At 54.5% G+C, this 16,169-nt stretch overlaps 2 protein-coding genes across 6 annotated transcripts; one reads left to right on the top strand and one right to left on the bottom strand.

Annotated features, from left to right (window-relative positions):
* Positions 1-23: 23 nt before the first annotated feature.
* Positions 24-8,316, top strand: PRDX6 (peroxiredoxin 6). The gene is made up of 5 exons (XM_051807091.1): positions 24-165; positions 2,001-2,157; positions 6,220-6,366; positions 6,933-7,079; positions 7,632-8,316. Exons 1-5 carry the CDS (start codon positions 74-76, stop codon positions 7,761-7,763), a joined length of 675 nt encoding a protein of 224 aa, XP_051663051.1. The 5' UTR covers positions 24-73; the 3' UTR covers positions 7,764-8,316.
* Positions 8,260-16,117, bottom strand: FAM78B (family with sequence similarity 78 member B). Of its 5 annotated transcripts, none has more exons than XR_007907666.1 (3): positions 15,769-16,117; positions 13,261-14,236; positions 8,260-8,456 (listed from the first exon to the last, which is right to left on the bottom strand). XR_007907666.1 is itself a non-coding variant. In XM_051807018.1 (2 exons), exons 1-2 carry the CDS (start codon positions 16,029-16,031, stop codon positions 13,714-13,716), a joined length of 786 nt encoding a protein of 261 aa, XP_051662978.1. In that variant the 5' UTR covers positions 16,032-16,117; the 3' UTR covers positions 8,672-13,713. The 5 variants fall into 5 exon arrangements, 1 of the variants encoding a protein (XP_051662978.1); XR_007907664.1 differs by lacking the exon at positions 8,260-8,456 and adding an exon at positions 8,662-10,066; XR_007907667.1 differs by lacking the exon at positions 8,260-8,456 and adding an exon at positions 8,662-9,965.
* Positions 16,118-16,169: the final 52 nt, after the last annotated feature.

The raw sequence follows: 16,169 nt of genomic DNA, 5'->3' as shown, positions 1-16,169 counted from the left end.
AGGTGGCGGCGGCGGCACCGGGAGCGAGCGGAGGGGAGTGGGAACACCGGGAACACCGGAGGGATCCGCAGCGATGCCGGGGCTGCTGCTGGGAGACGAGGCGCCCAACTTCGAGGCGGACACCACGCAGGGCCGCATCCGCTTCCACGACTTCCTAGGCGACTCGTGAGCGCCGGGGATGCGGCGGGAGCGGGAAGGGGGGGGTGGGAACTCCGCGCAGCTCTGGGTTCCTTCCAGATGGGTGAATTCCGCCTGTGGAATTGTGTGTGCGTGTGCCCGGCGCGGGGCGGCACAGTTCCATGGGCTCGTTCCAAAAATGTGGGGTTTTTTTCTCTCGTGGAGCCGCAGCCCCCGCCCGGGGAGCTCGGCGGGGCGGGACGCGGTGAGTGTCCCGATGGAGCCGGACGCGGTGGGTGTCCCGGCGGGTGTCCCGATGGAGCTGAACGCGGTGGGTGTCCCGGCCAGGCGCACACGGGCTCCTGCGGGGGGGCAGAGCCGCTCTGAAAACGCCACAACCCTCGGCAGGCAAAGCCGGGCTTGCCAGAGCAGCGCTTAGCGGAGGCCAATCCCAGAGCTCAGCTCGGGTGTCACTTACATCCCGGGTATGTGGTGCAGCAGCGGCAAAGGGCTCTGATCCTGCCTGAGCCCGACCTGGAGAGCCACGTGCCGCCGTCCGGCACCGTGTCCCGCAAAGCCTGTTGCTCCGTTTTTGACACAGCCGCAGAATGTTTGGGACTCGCTCCCGGCAACGCTTGGCAGGCTTGAATCAGCGTTTGAGTCCCCTTATTGTCGGCATTGTGAACTTGGGTAAATGGGGAAAAAAAGGAACCCTCTGAGCTGCGGGGCTTCCAAGACTGGCTGTTCCAGCCTGGTTACCCACGTGGAACCTTTCTTGGACAGCTTCTGCTTGGTTGGTTGCTGCTATTTATTCAAGGAGTGTACTTATTGTGTAGGGAGACTCGTGGCACCAGTGGTGGGGTGGCTGCCCCGTAACTTCCTGGTGATCCAGGCTCTGGCAGAGTTGCAGGTGCCTCACTTGACACTTCCAGCACAATTCCCAAATCTCTAAGACAGGGCATTCCCAGCTGCTGTGTTGTGTGGCTGTATTCAGTGAACACTGGGGGCCAGGTAAAGCACAGTGCAGTGAGATCTGTGAGTGTTGAGCTGAGAAATGGTGCAATGAGTCCCTGACAGGGAATTTGAAGTGCTGGGGATGGCTTTGCATTAGCCTCTGGAAAGTCCTGACAGCTGGGAGCCTTTTTGCTACAGCCCATCGTGCTGCTGGGCTGCACTGCTGCTTTTCTCTGTCTACTGGTTACCTGACTATAAAGTGTAAGATTAGTATTTGCCTGCTCTAAAGACTCAAAATCCACTGTAACAAGCACTGGGCAAAAGTGAGGTGACTCTATCATTGTTACAGTAGCCAGAATGTGATGTTGACTTTTGGCCTCCCCTCTTAGTTGATTCATTCTTATATTTTCATTAAGTGCATTTAGCAGCTCACAGCAGTGGTTGGTTTAAGGTTTTATCCTATCACATTCTTTTGCGTTGCGTGACATACCTGAGCGTATCTCCTCACAGTGCTGGATGAGGTATACAGGATAGTGACCAGCCTTGTGAACCAGTGATCATCTCTGCAGTCACGTGGCAGGTTGGCATCCTCACACATGTGGTCTCTGGAGTGCAGGGTACACATGGCTCTCCCAGACTTCCTCACGTGGCACAGTGTCCACCTCCACACCAAGAAACATGCGCTCTTCCAGCACCTCCTGTGGGAGCAGGGTGCAGTGAGTTTCTCAGAGCATGATGAGCAGAGTTTATCTCATGAAGGCTTCTAGCGATAGGGAAGGCAAAGTTCCCAGGACAGGATTTCCACTTACCACAGAGACGGGCTGTTCCTGCATTTATCTCTGTGCCATGCAATCTGTGCAGGTCTTTGTCTGTGGCACAGACTAAACTGACGTCTCACCCTAACACCAGCTCCTGCTCTCTCCTTCCAGATGGGGCATCCTCTTTTCCCACCCGCGGGACTTCACCCCCGTCTGCACCACAGAGCTGGGCCGGGCGGCCAAGCTGGCGGCCGAGTTCAGCAAGCGCAACGTGAAGATGATCGCACTCTCCATCGACAGCGTCCAAGACCACCTCTCCTGGTGCAAGGTACAGGGCTGGGGGGGAGTGCAGGGGGAGCTGGCACTGCTCCAAAGGCCAGAGGAGATGCCCATACAGAACACGGCACAGGCTTGGAGCTACAAACCTCACATCCCAAAGCATGGAGCTGTTAAAAGTCAGAGCAGGAAGGTCTTCTCCCTCTTCATGGAGCACTCCGAAGTTCAGGGCACTCTATGCACTGACACTTTGATACGAGAAGAAAGCAATATTACTGCCAAAAAGGGTTAAAACATGTGAAGGTGATGCCAAAACCTGAGGGGAAGGCAGCCAATCCACAGACCCTCAAAAAGTTCTGTAATAAAACAGGAAGGGAAAAGAGGCATCAGAGATGAAGAGACGGTCTTCAAAGGATGTGATTTGTACTTAGGGAGGGAAAATAAAACAGAGAACAAACAGGACATGTTAAACATAAAGCCACAAGTAGGAGATTGTTAAATGTAAAACCATCACGAGGGAGTATAAAAAAAGATGGGAACGGAATAGCTTGCTGAAGGAACTTGAAAGGAACTAAAGAAAAACTTCAAAGGCAGCCTCAGCAATGGTGTCCTGCCAGGGAGAATGACTCCAGGGCTCAGAGGTGCTTAGGCTGTAAAATGAGTACTTCAGACAGATATGGTCAGTGTAAAAATCCCTGTGTGAATTATCTGCCACTTTCTTAGCTCTTAAAATTGGGAATGTTCTCACACTTTTTCCAGGGGTGAGACGTGCATGCAATAAGAGGTGTAAAAGGTGAGAAATTTCCACTCAGACACTGTTTCATGACTGACTGGCTTTACAAATTACCCAATTGCTTTATTACCTAAATTGACCTTCGTACCTGAGTAGTTCATGACCAGTGTCCCATCAAGCCTCAGAAGGGCTTGGGAAAACCAGTGTACAAATACCACACCAGTAAATGAGATTTCTGTGCTGGTCAAACTGGCTGAAACTAACCATCAAATTAGTGAGTAACATCTCATTAAATATAATAGAAAATTTGGGTTGTGCTTTCGTAAGGGAGTCTCATCTCTTGATTGGCTAAATCCCTTTGAATTAGGGTATTGCTGACTTCTAAAAAGTCCAAGAAGCTTTCCAATTAATTCAGCTTTGTGAAGGGCAGACTCTTTCCTGCAGGGAGACAGGAGGAAGCAGCAAGTTGTGTCAAGGGAGGGAAGTGTTGAGCTCCCTCCAGGGCCTGCAGGGCTCTGTGGGGTTCAGCATACTCAGGTGATCTGGAAAAGGCATGAACAACAAGCTGACTTTGCTGATGGTAGGGAATTATTCAGCACAACCTCAGGTAAAACCAGGAGAAGTTGCACAACAGCTTCTCGATGTTTGATGAGAGGCAGAGTAAGAAAACCTTCCAGGACAACCACAGAGAAAGGCAGAGGGCAGTGACCCGAGCTGTGGTGAGCTTTCTGTCAAGCTGGGAGAAGCCTTGGAGATGCCTGGGAGACAAAGGTTTGGAAGTGTCAGCTCAGCACCTGTCAAAAAGAAACCTGTGAAAGTCCTCCAGAGCAAAAGGTCCAATTGGTGAGGACAAATCCATAGCAGACTGGAGTCTTCCATCCAGCCTGTGTTTAAAATCACCCAACTCACAGACTGCAGTGGAACAAAAAAAGGTGCAGAGGGGAACAAACCTGCCTGCAAGTAGAACTTCAGATAATGTGGAAATCTGAAGAGCTGAACTAGAAAGGCAGGTGTTAGGGCCTGCTGCAGTTCTGAGACCAGGGACAGCACCCCAAAGGTTCTCTTGCCCAGCCATGGGGGAAAAAAAAGAGCTTAACAGAGGTACCAGGCCTTGGCAGAAGCTGGCTGTGTTAAGAAAAACAATTAAGTCTTCATTAAATGTTGGATTTAAACCTAGAAACTGCAATTTCCTTCACTAGATCTAAACTTGGAAGGAGTGAGCAAAACTTTGGGCAGAGCTCTCTGTGCAACATTCCTTTACATACCTATGCTTTCTCTTTGGATGAAGCTCCTAGCAGCAGTGAGAGGATGAAGCTGTTTTTATCTGGAGCCCAGCCAGTGAGGAAGCAAGTGGGCAGGAGGGGTGGCTGAAATCCTACATGAAACAATAAAGAAACTTCTGCTTGCTTTGCTGCCAAATTTCAGTGGGCAGTTGGGGCCTGGAAGAGTGGAACCAGTGTAGCCAATAATCCTCATGTCAGTTTGCTCAACTCTGCTTTCCCAGCCAAAAATGTCACTGCTGTTCTTAGCCATCCCAGGCCAAGACCCAGAGGCTTGCTCCAGGACTCAGAACAAGGCTGCAGCTCAGCCAGGGGTTGATCCCACTTTCCTACCTCCCAAGTTGGTGTGCTGCTTCTCTAAGGGCTGGCTGAATGCACAAGCTGTTTAAGCAGGGCTGGCTGGCATGTGCTGTGCGTGTCAGAGGAAGTTTCAGTGCTCTCTTTGGCCACTGATGCCTTTACCTTAGTGAGTCAGGGGTGAATAAAGCACTCCAGTGATGTCTGGTTTCAGCTTGGACTCTGGAAAATAAAATAATTCATAGAGAAGTGAGTTGTGGCTGTCCCATTGCAAAACAGGGTGTGGTTTGTGAGGCTGTTTTGTAGAGCTCCCCAGGTCATGAAATTACGTGCATTTTGGAACGAGTTACAGTCCACATGATTCAGATATTACTTCTCAAAATCTCTCTTCATCCTCCAGCCCCTGCTCTGAAGAGGGAAGGAGTGGGTGCATGTCATTTACTGCCCTCCATCCTCAGCCTCCTGTGACTCTGTGGGGCATTCAGCAGCATTTTGCCTCACCTGAACTCTCCAGCCTTGCTTTCCTTTCCCGCTCTGCTCTGACAAGGCAGGTCTGCAGGAGAACAGAACAGATTCCTTCCTTCCTTCCAAGGCAGGCCTGACCACAGCCCAGCTGAGATAAATGGCCCCTTTTTGCAGTGCAGTGCTGAGTCAGAAAGGCCCGGGGGGGAAATGAGCAAAAAGTTGGAAAGGAAACATCTTGCCACGTATGCACCACTTGACGTGCTTGCAGCATCCTGAGCAGCCAGGTCAGGGTCACAGCCTCTCATGTGGGTGTTGCAGTTAGTTCTGTCCCCGTGTAGCGTGAAGAGGATGGAAGGAACAGGCTGCTCTGTTCTGGGGCAGAAACCTTGAATTAAACTTGCTTTGATGCTGGCAGCTGCTCTGGTTGTGCTGCCTCGAGCAGGCTCCTCCCAGCGCTGCTGAGGCTCAGTATGACCTGTGAAGTTGCTACTGCAAACTCCAGTGATAACTTGAATGCTTTGGCCAAGTCCAGACCAGATTTGGAGATGCTCAAAATACAGTTTCCCTGTGAAGCAGGTCAAGTTTAGGCTAGCACAGGGAGTAACCTCATAAACCACGGTCACATGCAAGAGCCTGCAGGGCTGTTGAAGGGAATGGTTTTCTCTCCTGTCCCAGATGTGGTTCAAAAAGGAGTGTGCAGTGTCCAAGCACCTGTGCTCAAACATCCACTCTTGCTTTCAAGAGCCTTTAGTTAAGTAAGATGGGAATAAGAATGGAGCTGGTCCCTTACACAAGACCTATAAAGTGTTGGACACTTGACCTTTGTTAGCTGTAGAGTTGCTGGTTTGCTCTGCTGCTAAAGAAACTGTTCCTTAAATGCACAGTTCAGTTCAGGGGTGGCACCAACACGTCTGTCAGTAGTGCTGGATCATGTACTGGGAGAAAGTTGGAAGAGGGACACCTGTTCTCAGGGAAAAGTGGGTAAATCTCCCTGAGTCACTTACACTGGCAGGACTTCCCTATTGCTCCATACCCACAACCTGGGAAAAGCAGCTGGTCCACGGGCAGCTCAGCCAACGGGGTGTGAGCACAGACAGCCTAAGAACTAACCTCTAAGAGCAAGGCACTGTCCAGCCTGACACGAGAGTTTCTGGTTTGTTACCTGGTTTCTGGAAACGGAAAAACTCCATGGAAGGCCACGAGTCCCTGGCTGTGCTGTCCCAGCCTGAGACTTTGGGGCCAGTCAAACCACGGGCTCCTGCAGAGCAGCTGCTGAACATGTTTCTGTCTGGTGCCTGCAGCCAGGAGCATGAGTGCACCGATGGTTTTGTCTCTGCAGGACATCAACGCCTACAACGGGGAACAACCCGCGGAGAAGCTGCCCTTCCCCATCATCGCTGACAAGGACCGGGAGCTGGCTGTCCAGCTGGGCATGCTGGACCCGGACGAGCGGGACAAGGACGGCATGCCCCTGACTGCCCGTGTGGTGAGTGCCCAGCCCCGCAGCACCTCTGCCTTCTCTGCCTGCCGTCCTGCCCTGTGTCCGTGGGGCTGTGCTTGAAGATGGGAGCAGCTTACCTGGGTGGACATGGCCATCTTCAGGAGCTGGGTGGACTCTGTTGGTGTAGAATGATGAGGAAGAGGAGGTGCAGTGCTGGTTTGCTGGCAACAGCTCCACCTTGCTGTTGCCACCCACTCGTCCTGGTTGTGCCTGTCCTGACCTAAATTTCGTCAGTGCTTGATCTGCTGGACTTTCCCTCTCCCCTCCTGTGCTTGCATTAGAAGGGCACAGGTCAAGGGGAGAAAACATTTCATGCAGCAAAACAAGCTGGCATTGGAAACAGGACTTCCCAGAGCAAAAATGTGTTCCCTGGGCATCACTTATTCTCTAGGAGATCCCCACCATGGCATCTCCCTTGTCCCAACACCTGTGGTCAGGCAGGCCACCTCCCAGGAAAGGAAGGGACAGCAAGGCTGAGCAGATCCAGCAGAGCCAGCAGAGCAGTTGGACAAACATCTGCCCAGCCCCTGACTTTGTCTCCCTGTGCTCAGGTGTTCATTTTTGGTCCGGATAAGAAGCTGAAACTCTCTATCCTGTACCCAGCCACCACTGGGAGAAACTTTGATGAGATCCTGAGAGTGGTGGACTCCCTGCAGCTGACAGCCTATAAGAAGGTTGCTACCCCTGTGGACTGGAAGGTGAGGAGGGGAGCAAAGCTCACAGCCAGGAAATGTGGGAGACCCATGGAGTGGGGAAAGCAGCAGGTGGGAGCAGCCTTGCCTCTGAAAACTCCCATCTCTTGCAGCCTAAGCTCCCAGTGGTTTGTGCCAGCTCACCCACCAGCCCACCTCTCAGGGAAGCACACCTTTACAGAGGGCTTGGAACACCAAGGGGGAGCCAGCCTTAGCAATAGGAATGGATGAGCAGACTTAGGCAAGCTGTGCTCCCACCTGCATCACAGAGATGTCCAAACTCCCCTCCCCAAACTCCCTGTTCCCATGGGAGTGCTTTGGGGAAGAGCTGGGCTGTGGGATCCTGTTGGCAGGGCTAGCAGATGGCACAGCTCTCCCTTTGGACATCAACCCTTGTCTCCTGGTGTAGCTCCCACTCAGCCCTCACTGGCAGCTCCAGGCAGAGCTGCACGGGATGTGCTGGGGTGCTGGGGCCGAGTGCTCCCAGGGAGGCAGTGCCACCTGCACCCGAGCCTGCCAGCTCCTCTGCTGCTCTCACAGTTCCCATTTGCTCCCCAGCCCGGTGACAGTGTCATGGTCGTGCCCACCTTACCTGATGAGGAAGCCAAGAAGCTCTTTCCCAAAGGAGTCTTCACGAAGGACCTCCCGTCAGGCAAGAAGTACCTGCGTTACACCCCACAACCGGAGTGAGGTCTGTCTGTCCATCCCGCCGGGCTGCACGCCCCTGGAGCCTTCCCCGTGCCCAGCTCCTGCCCCTCTGACACCACACGATCAAGCATTCTTGGACCATCACACTGATGGTGCACCACAGTACAAAATCCTCCCCATCCCTTTCATCCCCTGCTTCCCCTCAAAACTAAACCTCTGGGTGTTTTCTTGCCTTGAATCAGCCCCACAAGGAAGGTGAGCAGACCAGTGAGGGGTCCAGGGCTCGTGCTGTGGAGTCTCTCCTGTTTGGTTACCAGCCAAGCTTTTTCCAGAGGCATGGTGAGAAGTGTGGTGTCAGCAGCCAGGCCCAGAGGGGTGTCCTGCTGGGACAGGGAGCTCTGGGGCCTCCAAACTGCTGTGTGCCTTTCAAGGCAGCTGTCACTAACACGTTAACACCTTTGGTCCCATGAGTAAGGGAGGAGCTGCAGAGCCAAATCTCTCACTTCTTACTGCTTTGTCATCTCTTGCTGGAGGTTGATTGTTTTTGGGTTTTATGGAAGAGGGAATCAAGCAAATAAACTGACCTTCAGTACTACCTGCAGTGTCCCTCGTCTGTCTCTGCTGGGCCCCACGGCATCCTGCACAATTTACTTTGTTTCCTGTGGCCATGCAGCTGGGATGGGTGCCCGTGCTCCTGGGTGGGTGGCAGCAGCACAGACTTCCCTTGTTCTTGCTCTGTAAGGAAGGCATTTTGAAAAGAGGTTGTCCCAGGGCACACAGGCAGTGTGCTCCCCCTCGTCATGGCAGAGTCTCAGCAGTGGGAAGGAGACACCTGCTCAGGGAACATGCCTCAGCCTGGCCTTCTGTTAGTACTGGGGGAGTCCTACTCTTCTTCCCAGAGCACAAACCATGCAAATTCCTGCCTGCTCTGCCTCACCTACACCTCAGGGATTTGTCAAGAGATGAGCGATGTTTTAATATAACACTAGGAAAGAAACCTGCTCACCAAATAGCTCATAGGCTGGCTGCCAGCATCCCTCAGTGCCCAGCACAACCAGCAACACTTTAAATGAGCAGCTCTAAGGAAATCAACTGGCTTGGGGCACAAACATCTCCCCCCAGCATGTGGGGAATAGCAGGGTTGATGCTCATGGTAAGCAAGGCACTGGATGCAATGAGATACCCTCCAGCATCCTGTGGATCCCAATCCTGCAGCAGCATCCACACCCCTCTTTCATTACCCCAAAAAAATTATATTAATTTTTAATTGCCTTCAGGAACTATGAAGTGAATATTGGTGTATTTCCCCAAATGGCCTTTAAATGAACCTTCAATATGAAACTGTATTATTCCTGTATATTACTTTTTCTAGAAGATAGAAACAGCTGGTCTCTGGGCTGACTTTTGTTCTCGCTCTTCCACTCTGCATGAAGTGGGAGGGGGAATCTGCAATTTCAGAGGGGAAACGTCTCTTTTCTGTGCAGTTTTTCAGCTTTATCAAACTTGGCAGCTTCCCTAGTTCGCCGTGGCTGGGCTGTGCAAATTCCTGGGTTTCTTGCTGTTCCCTCAGCACACAGCCCTCGCCTTGATCTGGTTTCCTAAGGCAAAAAAGGGACGTCTGCCCCCTCCAAGCTTTCCAACCAACTGCCCCATTTTCTGGAAGCTTGAGGACACAGCCCCATGGCATGCTTTGTGCAAACAGCCTACCCTGAGCAACCCTAGAGAAGGGGCACTGCAGGGCCAGCACAACTTCTCTAGGACACCAGAGAAGGCACCTTGCAAGCAGGGACAAGGGGAAACAAATCCTGTCACACGGCCCAAGGGCTTAAAGCCAGCAGGAAGCAGCCACTGATCCCACTTATTAGGCAAGCTGATGGACCAAAAGCCCAGGAATTCCTGCCCACTCCCTGGTGCTGCTGTGGCTTCAGAGGCACAAACCAGCCAGATGGAATCAAGCAAACACAGGGTTTGGTTCCAGTACAGCTCGAGTGGTTTTCTTTTAATCCCAGAGAAGTGAAATGCAACATTTGTTCGAGTTGGTAACAACATCCAGAGACAGAAGTCCAAGCCAAGTAAAGTCATTTACCAGTCCAAGACTCGGTAAAGTCATTTGTGTTTAAGGCACTCTGCAAAACCAGCTTTCCTCTCCTTCCGATTTTCCCCACGCGGCAGCAGAATACCTGGTTTGGTCTTTTCTCCATAGTGACATTCATATGTCCTGGCTCTTCTCACCATCTCCGGGAACTGGCAACAGCAAATCCAGCAGGAGCCGAACAGAGAAACGCCAGGAGGCCGGGTCAATAAATATGGACGGGCACGGGAGGGAGCGAAGGGGCTCCGAGCTTCTGCAGGAAGGGGACAAGCACCGGGTGCCCTCCCTGCAGGCACCGATGTGATTCCTCTTCCTTTCTTCCCCTCTCGGCTCCAAAAGGGGATGGGAGCGCAAGGCCCGCAAACGTCGCTCCCTAGCAGTGCTCTCAAACATGTGGCAGCACCCCAAAATGCAGGGGGCTGGGTGGGGGGAGACCCAGCTGCCCCCACTGTGCAGCACAAATGACACCACCCCCCCAACTTCCAGCTGTCAATAAATACCAATAAATAACTTAAATAAATAAATAGCCAAATAAATAAATAAATAAATAAATAAATGACCCGAGGACGCAAAGGAGGGGAAGGGGCACCCCGAGGCTCAGGGCAAGGGGAGCGTGAGGGTGGGCATTTCCATGACCTGCCCCTCCCTGAGATAATGGGGTGCTGGTGCCGGAGGGGGGCACAGGGAAGGCATCCCATGGGGTGGTAAAACACAAGCCCAGGAGTCCGGGTGCTCATCCAGCCACAGGGATGCGAGCCAAACACGGACTCACACATGGGAGCTCTCACCCACCACCTCCCTCCCTTTCGTCTGAGCCCCACACTGGGGCTCCACTGCTCAGTGCCCACCCAGCACCTCCCCCCAAGTGCGAGCACACACCTTTTGCCAACATGCAAAATGCCTGCACGTTTCTGCAAACGTTGTTTGCCAAATTTTTTTGCAGACAATTTTTGCAAACTTTTTTTCCCCCTTCTTTTTTTAATGAAGAAATGCCCACGAAGACCACCCACGCATCAAACTGAGTTAAGTGCATCAAATCCAGCCATCAGAGAAGGAGTGGGCATAGAAATCTGGCAGAAGCCTGGAGAGGTGAACACAGGCATGGCCCCGGGGCTCAGCCAGCACCTGCCTGCAGGCTGGGGCAGCCCTGGGAGCTCAGGCACATGGCTACAGCGAGGCACTGAGTCTGACACCGGCACCAAGCACCTCCCTGGGGACGTTGTAGACATTCATAGAACAGAAATTCAGCCACTGCTGTCTCAGTGTCATAGCAGACGATGTGCCACGGCTCGGGCCATCCAGTACATCCCAAAAGATGGAAATGAATTCCACAGCATCTCTGCATCTGCATCCCCACTCTCCCAGACAACTGGAACCATGGCAGTGCCACAGCAGCTCCATGAGCTGACAGCCAGCATGCAGCCCTGGCCCTTCCCTGTGAGTTCTGGGGAGCTGGCTCACACAGCCTCTCTGGATGCAGCATCCTCTCCCAGTAGGAAGCCCATCTTGGGGTTACCCATTTATTGGGGAACTCCTTCCTCTGGCTTTTTAGCTCTGATGCTGCCGGGGGTGTTTCTGTCTCCTGGGTCAAAAGCATATACCTGCCTTACTTCAAACCATAAGGTACTTACCCCTCCTCTTCAAATCCTTAAGGAAAATTGTATTTCAAGTTTCTAACCCCTCTCCACACACACACTTTTTGAGAAACAAAACATCAGTGACGGCAAAAGCTGCCATCAGTCCCACACCAGGACAAAACCACAGGCAGAGTCTCACAGGAGCAGGACATCTTCCCATGCCAGCAAGCTCCCTGTGGAAGCTCTGTGCCAGAAAACACAGCAAGCCAAAGTTCAGAGCCCCCTCTCCCTCCAAAGCTTTCCCACAGCAAGGCTTGTAGCCCCCCCACAAAACCCCAACATAGGCACCGAAAGCAGCAGGTTCCCAATCCGCCGCAAGGCCGGGCGGGAGCAGCAGGACTGCAGGCCCGGCACAGGGAAGTGTGCATCAAGGCGTCAGAATGCAGCACTCCCAAAGGAAACAATAAATAAGGAATTGAACCAGCAGCAAATACTACCGAGGATAATAAATAGCGCGGGGATTTCACAGGGATTTTTGGTCTAATATGCCTGGGGAGCCCCTTTGCTGGCAGGGCCCGGGCGTGCACATCCCGCCCTGGAAAAGCAGGAGATGCAGCTGAAGCTTTGAGGGAATGATGCCATGGGATGTGCAGGCACACCACAGGGAGGTGAGCAGTGCTGGGCTGGGCATCCCAGTACCCAGGTTGGGGGCAGCACTGCCAACACCTCAGGAAAGGCTTCGCATGGACATGTCACACAGCAATCCTCCCCAGGCTCTCCTGGCAGTGGGACAGCAGATAGGACCCTCCCAACAGGAATGACCTGCATCCCCAGGGCAGCACAAATCTCCTGTAATGTGAAGGTAGGGGTGTGAGCTGGAGGAGCCACAGGGCTTATGCCAGGACAGAGAGAGCAGAGAAAGCAGCAAAAGCTGTAACTGCCTGCCCAGGAGTTATGGGACACCAGGAGCAGCAGCAGCACAGCCGTGGCTTATGCCTCTGCTGCAGCTCCAGGCTGAGATCCTGGGAATGGCCAGTTGCATCCCACAGCACCGTGCTGCCCCATGGACCAGCCAATGCCAGCCATCCAGGCAGTGAGGGGTGAGAAGAAAGGCAAATAAACATCCCTTGTTGCCCCAAAGCACCTGTAGCACCAGGAGGCAGCCCTCAGGCAGCACATGCACCTCCTCCTTCCCAGGCAAAACTAGGCCTGCCCTGCACAGCCTCCACCCATGGAAAGGAGAGCCTGGGGAGTTACCACAAGGTGTGCCATCCCCTCCACTGGTGTCCCTGCCAGTAGCCAGCCTGCCCCACGGGTGGCTGAGGAAGAGGAGGGTCTCCATGTGAGCCAGCATTCGCATGGAAAATGAGCAAGCACCCAACTTCTAGCAAGGGACTTGGGTCTGCAATGAAGCAAGTGGGTCCCAGGGTACCTCCAAGCTGGTTTGGGTACCCCACACACACACAGTCAGTGAGCACCTGGGCTGGGTGAACAGGCACCACTCCCCATTTCTCACTCTGCTGAGAATCAGTTTTGCTTCCGTAAGAGACGGGTCAGTGGGACTGGGGAGGGGAGGTTGAGGAACTGCAAAGACTTAGTGCACCTTAAAACAAAAGGACATCTAACCTGCCCTTAGATCTCACTCCAAGACGGAAAAGAGCTATGGCATCTCCTACACTCACAACTACTCCAAACACACCCAGATGCATGCAAAACATGTCCCACTTCTCCTCAGCTGCAGAAAAACCCTCCCAGCTGGGGCCACCAGCCAGTGCTGGGCTCTGGCTCAGCACCCTGGCACTGTCTGTTCCCACCCCACTCCCGGGCCCTCCCGCCCAGCATCAGCAGGCAGGGCAAGGGGTTAAATTACCAATCTGAAATGCATAGGTATGGACACCATGGGGACTGGTGCCCCAGCAGGAAGGGGCACTGCAGGAGCCCTTCGCATCCAGCAGGCAAGGTCTTCACTTCTATCTCCAGCTGGGTGGAAAGCAGCATTCACCAAGGGCACGGTTCAATCACACCCATGGCTTCTTGCACTGCCCTACAAGGAAAGACGAGTCGTTTAGGTCAGACAGCCTCTGTGCCAGCCACAAGCCCCTGCGAGCACTCGATTCCACTTTCTGGGAAATCCTCCAGCTGGGCACGCCCTCTTCTGTGCCCTCGTGCCAGCCAGGCTCTATTTCTGACTCAGGAGGAGCCATGTTTCCAACCACAACCACAAAGGCAGGAGAACCCAAGAGGTCTGCTTTGGCTCAGAAACCCTGTTCGTTTGCAGCAGGCTGAGAGCACCCAGGTCCTCACGTGCGTGCCTGGCACTGCTCTACTTGGGAGGTATCACAACTATAGGCTGCCCTCGCTTGGGTCTCCACATGAGGACTTGGGCATCGTTGGCGTTGGGCTTCACTAGTGCGTTTGGTGGGATGGGCTCCATTCTGCTGAGGATCCGGGGCTGCTCCTGCTGAGTCCTTCCCACCAGCCGTGCCCGCTGCCCCAGCAGCTGCATGGGATCAACCTCAATGTCCACTCGCATCCTCCACTTTATAGTCTGCAAGATGATCTTTTCCTTGGTGGTGGTGTTCATGGCCACCAGCCACGTGGTAAAGCTCTGGTCCCTCTTAATCCTGGTCAGCAGCGGCACGTTACTGTTGCTCACGGGGACAGCCCACGTCACACTGGGGTAGAAATTGTCATTCATGCTCACCGAGAACCTGGAGATCTTGTTCGTGGGCCCGACCAGGGTCACGGTTTCCGTGGTGTTTCCATACCAGGGGTAGCTCACACCATCCGAATCGCTGATGGCTTTTACTCTTCCTTCTCGCAGGTCGGGCAGCTCCCAGCTTGACCTAAGTAAATGGGAAGAGAAAGGCCAGGTTAGCAGGGAAATGGCACCAACAGCACTTGGTGAGGGATGAGAAGGCCAGCAGCATGGGGACCCTCTTCCCTGCCTGCAGCAAGCTCTCAGAACCAACCTGAAGAACAAATTCAATGTTGGTTCCTTTGCTGAGACTCACACGTCCAGCTGAAGCCTTTGCTCTGCCAACACAAATGTTATTTTAATTAATCTGCAATAAAACTGACTGGGCCAAAACCCATTGCTGAGTCTCTCTGGGGTCACTCCCTCCTTAGTCAGCTCCTGTGCTGGTGAACAGCCTTCCTCATTCACCAGCTGCAGCACCATGACCACTGCACTGGCCCAGCCCATCAGCTGCCACCCCAGCCCCACGATAAGTCTGTAATTTTTATGCCAGTAAATAAGGCACCTGCACAGAGACACAGACAACAATTAAATTCCACAATTATGCCTGCCACTGGTGCCATGAAATCTCTGCAATATGGCTGGGGGGGGAATTCCAGACCAAATCTTAGCTGACAATCTCATTACTAACACCTGTGGCTACAGCAAGGGAGACAATCCCCACGTGGTAATTACAAGCCTGGAGTTCTGGTGAAACCTCCTACCAAGTCCAAGCTCTGGCTTCAAACACATCTAGTTTTTAAAGCTGCCTGGCAGTGGGACCACACCTCTGCCATCCCCCCAGATGGCCTCCACTCGCTGGATGTCCCCAAGCGCTCCAGTGCCACAGGCAGGTGGATCTGCCATGATGCAAGGATGCAGGCAGGCAGCACAAGGACCTGCTGCACACACTGCCCTGTGCTGGCAACCCCTGGCACCAGCAGTGGGAACACTCCATTGAGCCAAATGTACCCCTCCAGTCACCTCCAGTCCCTCTTTTATCACCCCTCTCCAAAGGCAGAGGACACAGTGACAGAGCCAACAGCTTTGCCCCTTGGTGTCCCCTCAGGTCACCACACACTCAGCCTTGAGAAAAGCTGTTTTCCAGCAGCCACTTCAGCCAAGTACTTCCCACTTCTAACACAAGCCAAGGGGGCAACTCCCCCAGCACTGCCCGCACTCACAACCCGGTCCCAGAGGGGAAGCGGTATTCGAGGGGAGACAGCGGCCACAAAGCCCCCGAGCGGGCAAGCCCCAGGCTACCGGGATGGTGCAGGAGACGCCGTGGCACACGAGGAGCAGGAATTGCGGACTCAGGGACTGTGCTCGGAGCGGGCGCCGGCGAGAAGGTGGCGCCCGTGTGTGGCTGTGGATGCAGAGGCGGGGTAGGGGGGCAGCTCCCAGTGCCTGGGGGGCAGCGCACGGTGCCACGGGGGCAACATACGGACTCTGGGGTGGCAGCAGCCGGTGCCTGGGGGGCAGCACATGGTGTCAGTGGGGCAGCACGTGGTCCCAGGGGGGCAGCACACGGTGCCCGCAGGCGTGCCGAGGTGCCCTGTGTGCCGGGGTGCCCACGCCGTGCCCAGCCCGGTGCCCCCACTCCGCTGCTGTGCCCGTCCCCCCCGCGCCCCCCGTGCTCACACGCCGAGGTCGCTGTAGGTGTTGTAGAACTCCATGTGGTTGCAGGCCTGGATCCAGCCCACCACCCAGGTGTGGCGCCGGGCGATGGGCGGCATGAGCACGCGTGCGGAGGCGCGGAAGTAGGGCGTGCGGTACCGCAGCACCACCGGCGAGCTCTCCTCGATGGCCGTGGCCGCCGGCTCGATGGTGGCCGACACGTCCGACACCACGATTTGCTCCCGGCGCACCCGCGCCTTGCAGGCCACACTCTGCAGGCACCCCATGGCCGCCGCGGGGCCGCCGTCACCGCGGGGCCGGGGGGGCGGCCGGTGCCGGTGCCCGCCCGCCGCGCATCGCCGCCCGCAGCGCGGCGCCCGCACCGGCGCCGGCAGGGCGAAGGCGCCGCCGCCGCGCCTCTTACG

Source organism: Manacus candei, unplaced genomic scaffold (assembly GCF_025592945.1).
Source record: "Manacus candei isolate 608988 ecotype Guabito, Panama unplaced genomic scaffold, ASM2559294v1 h1tg000005l, whole genome shotgun sequence".
Taxonomy (NCBI): domain Eukaryota; kingdom Metazoa; phylum Chordata; class Aves; order Passeriformes; family Pipridae; genus Manacus; species Manacus candei.
The sequence above is the reverse complement of the archived record's forward strand: the minus strand, read 5'-3'. Positions and strand labels throughout refer to the sequence as shown.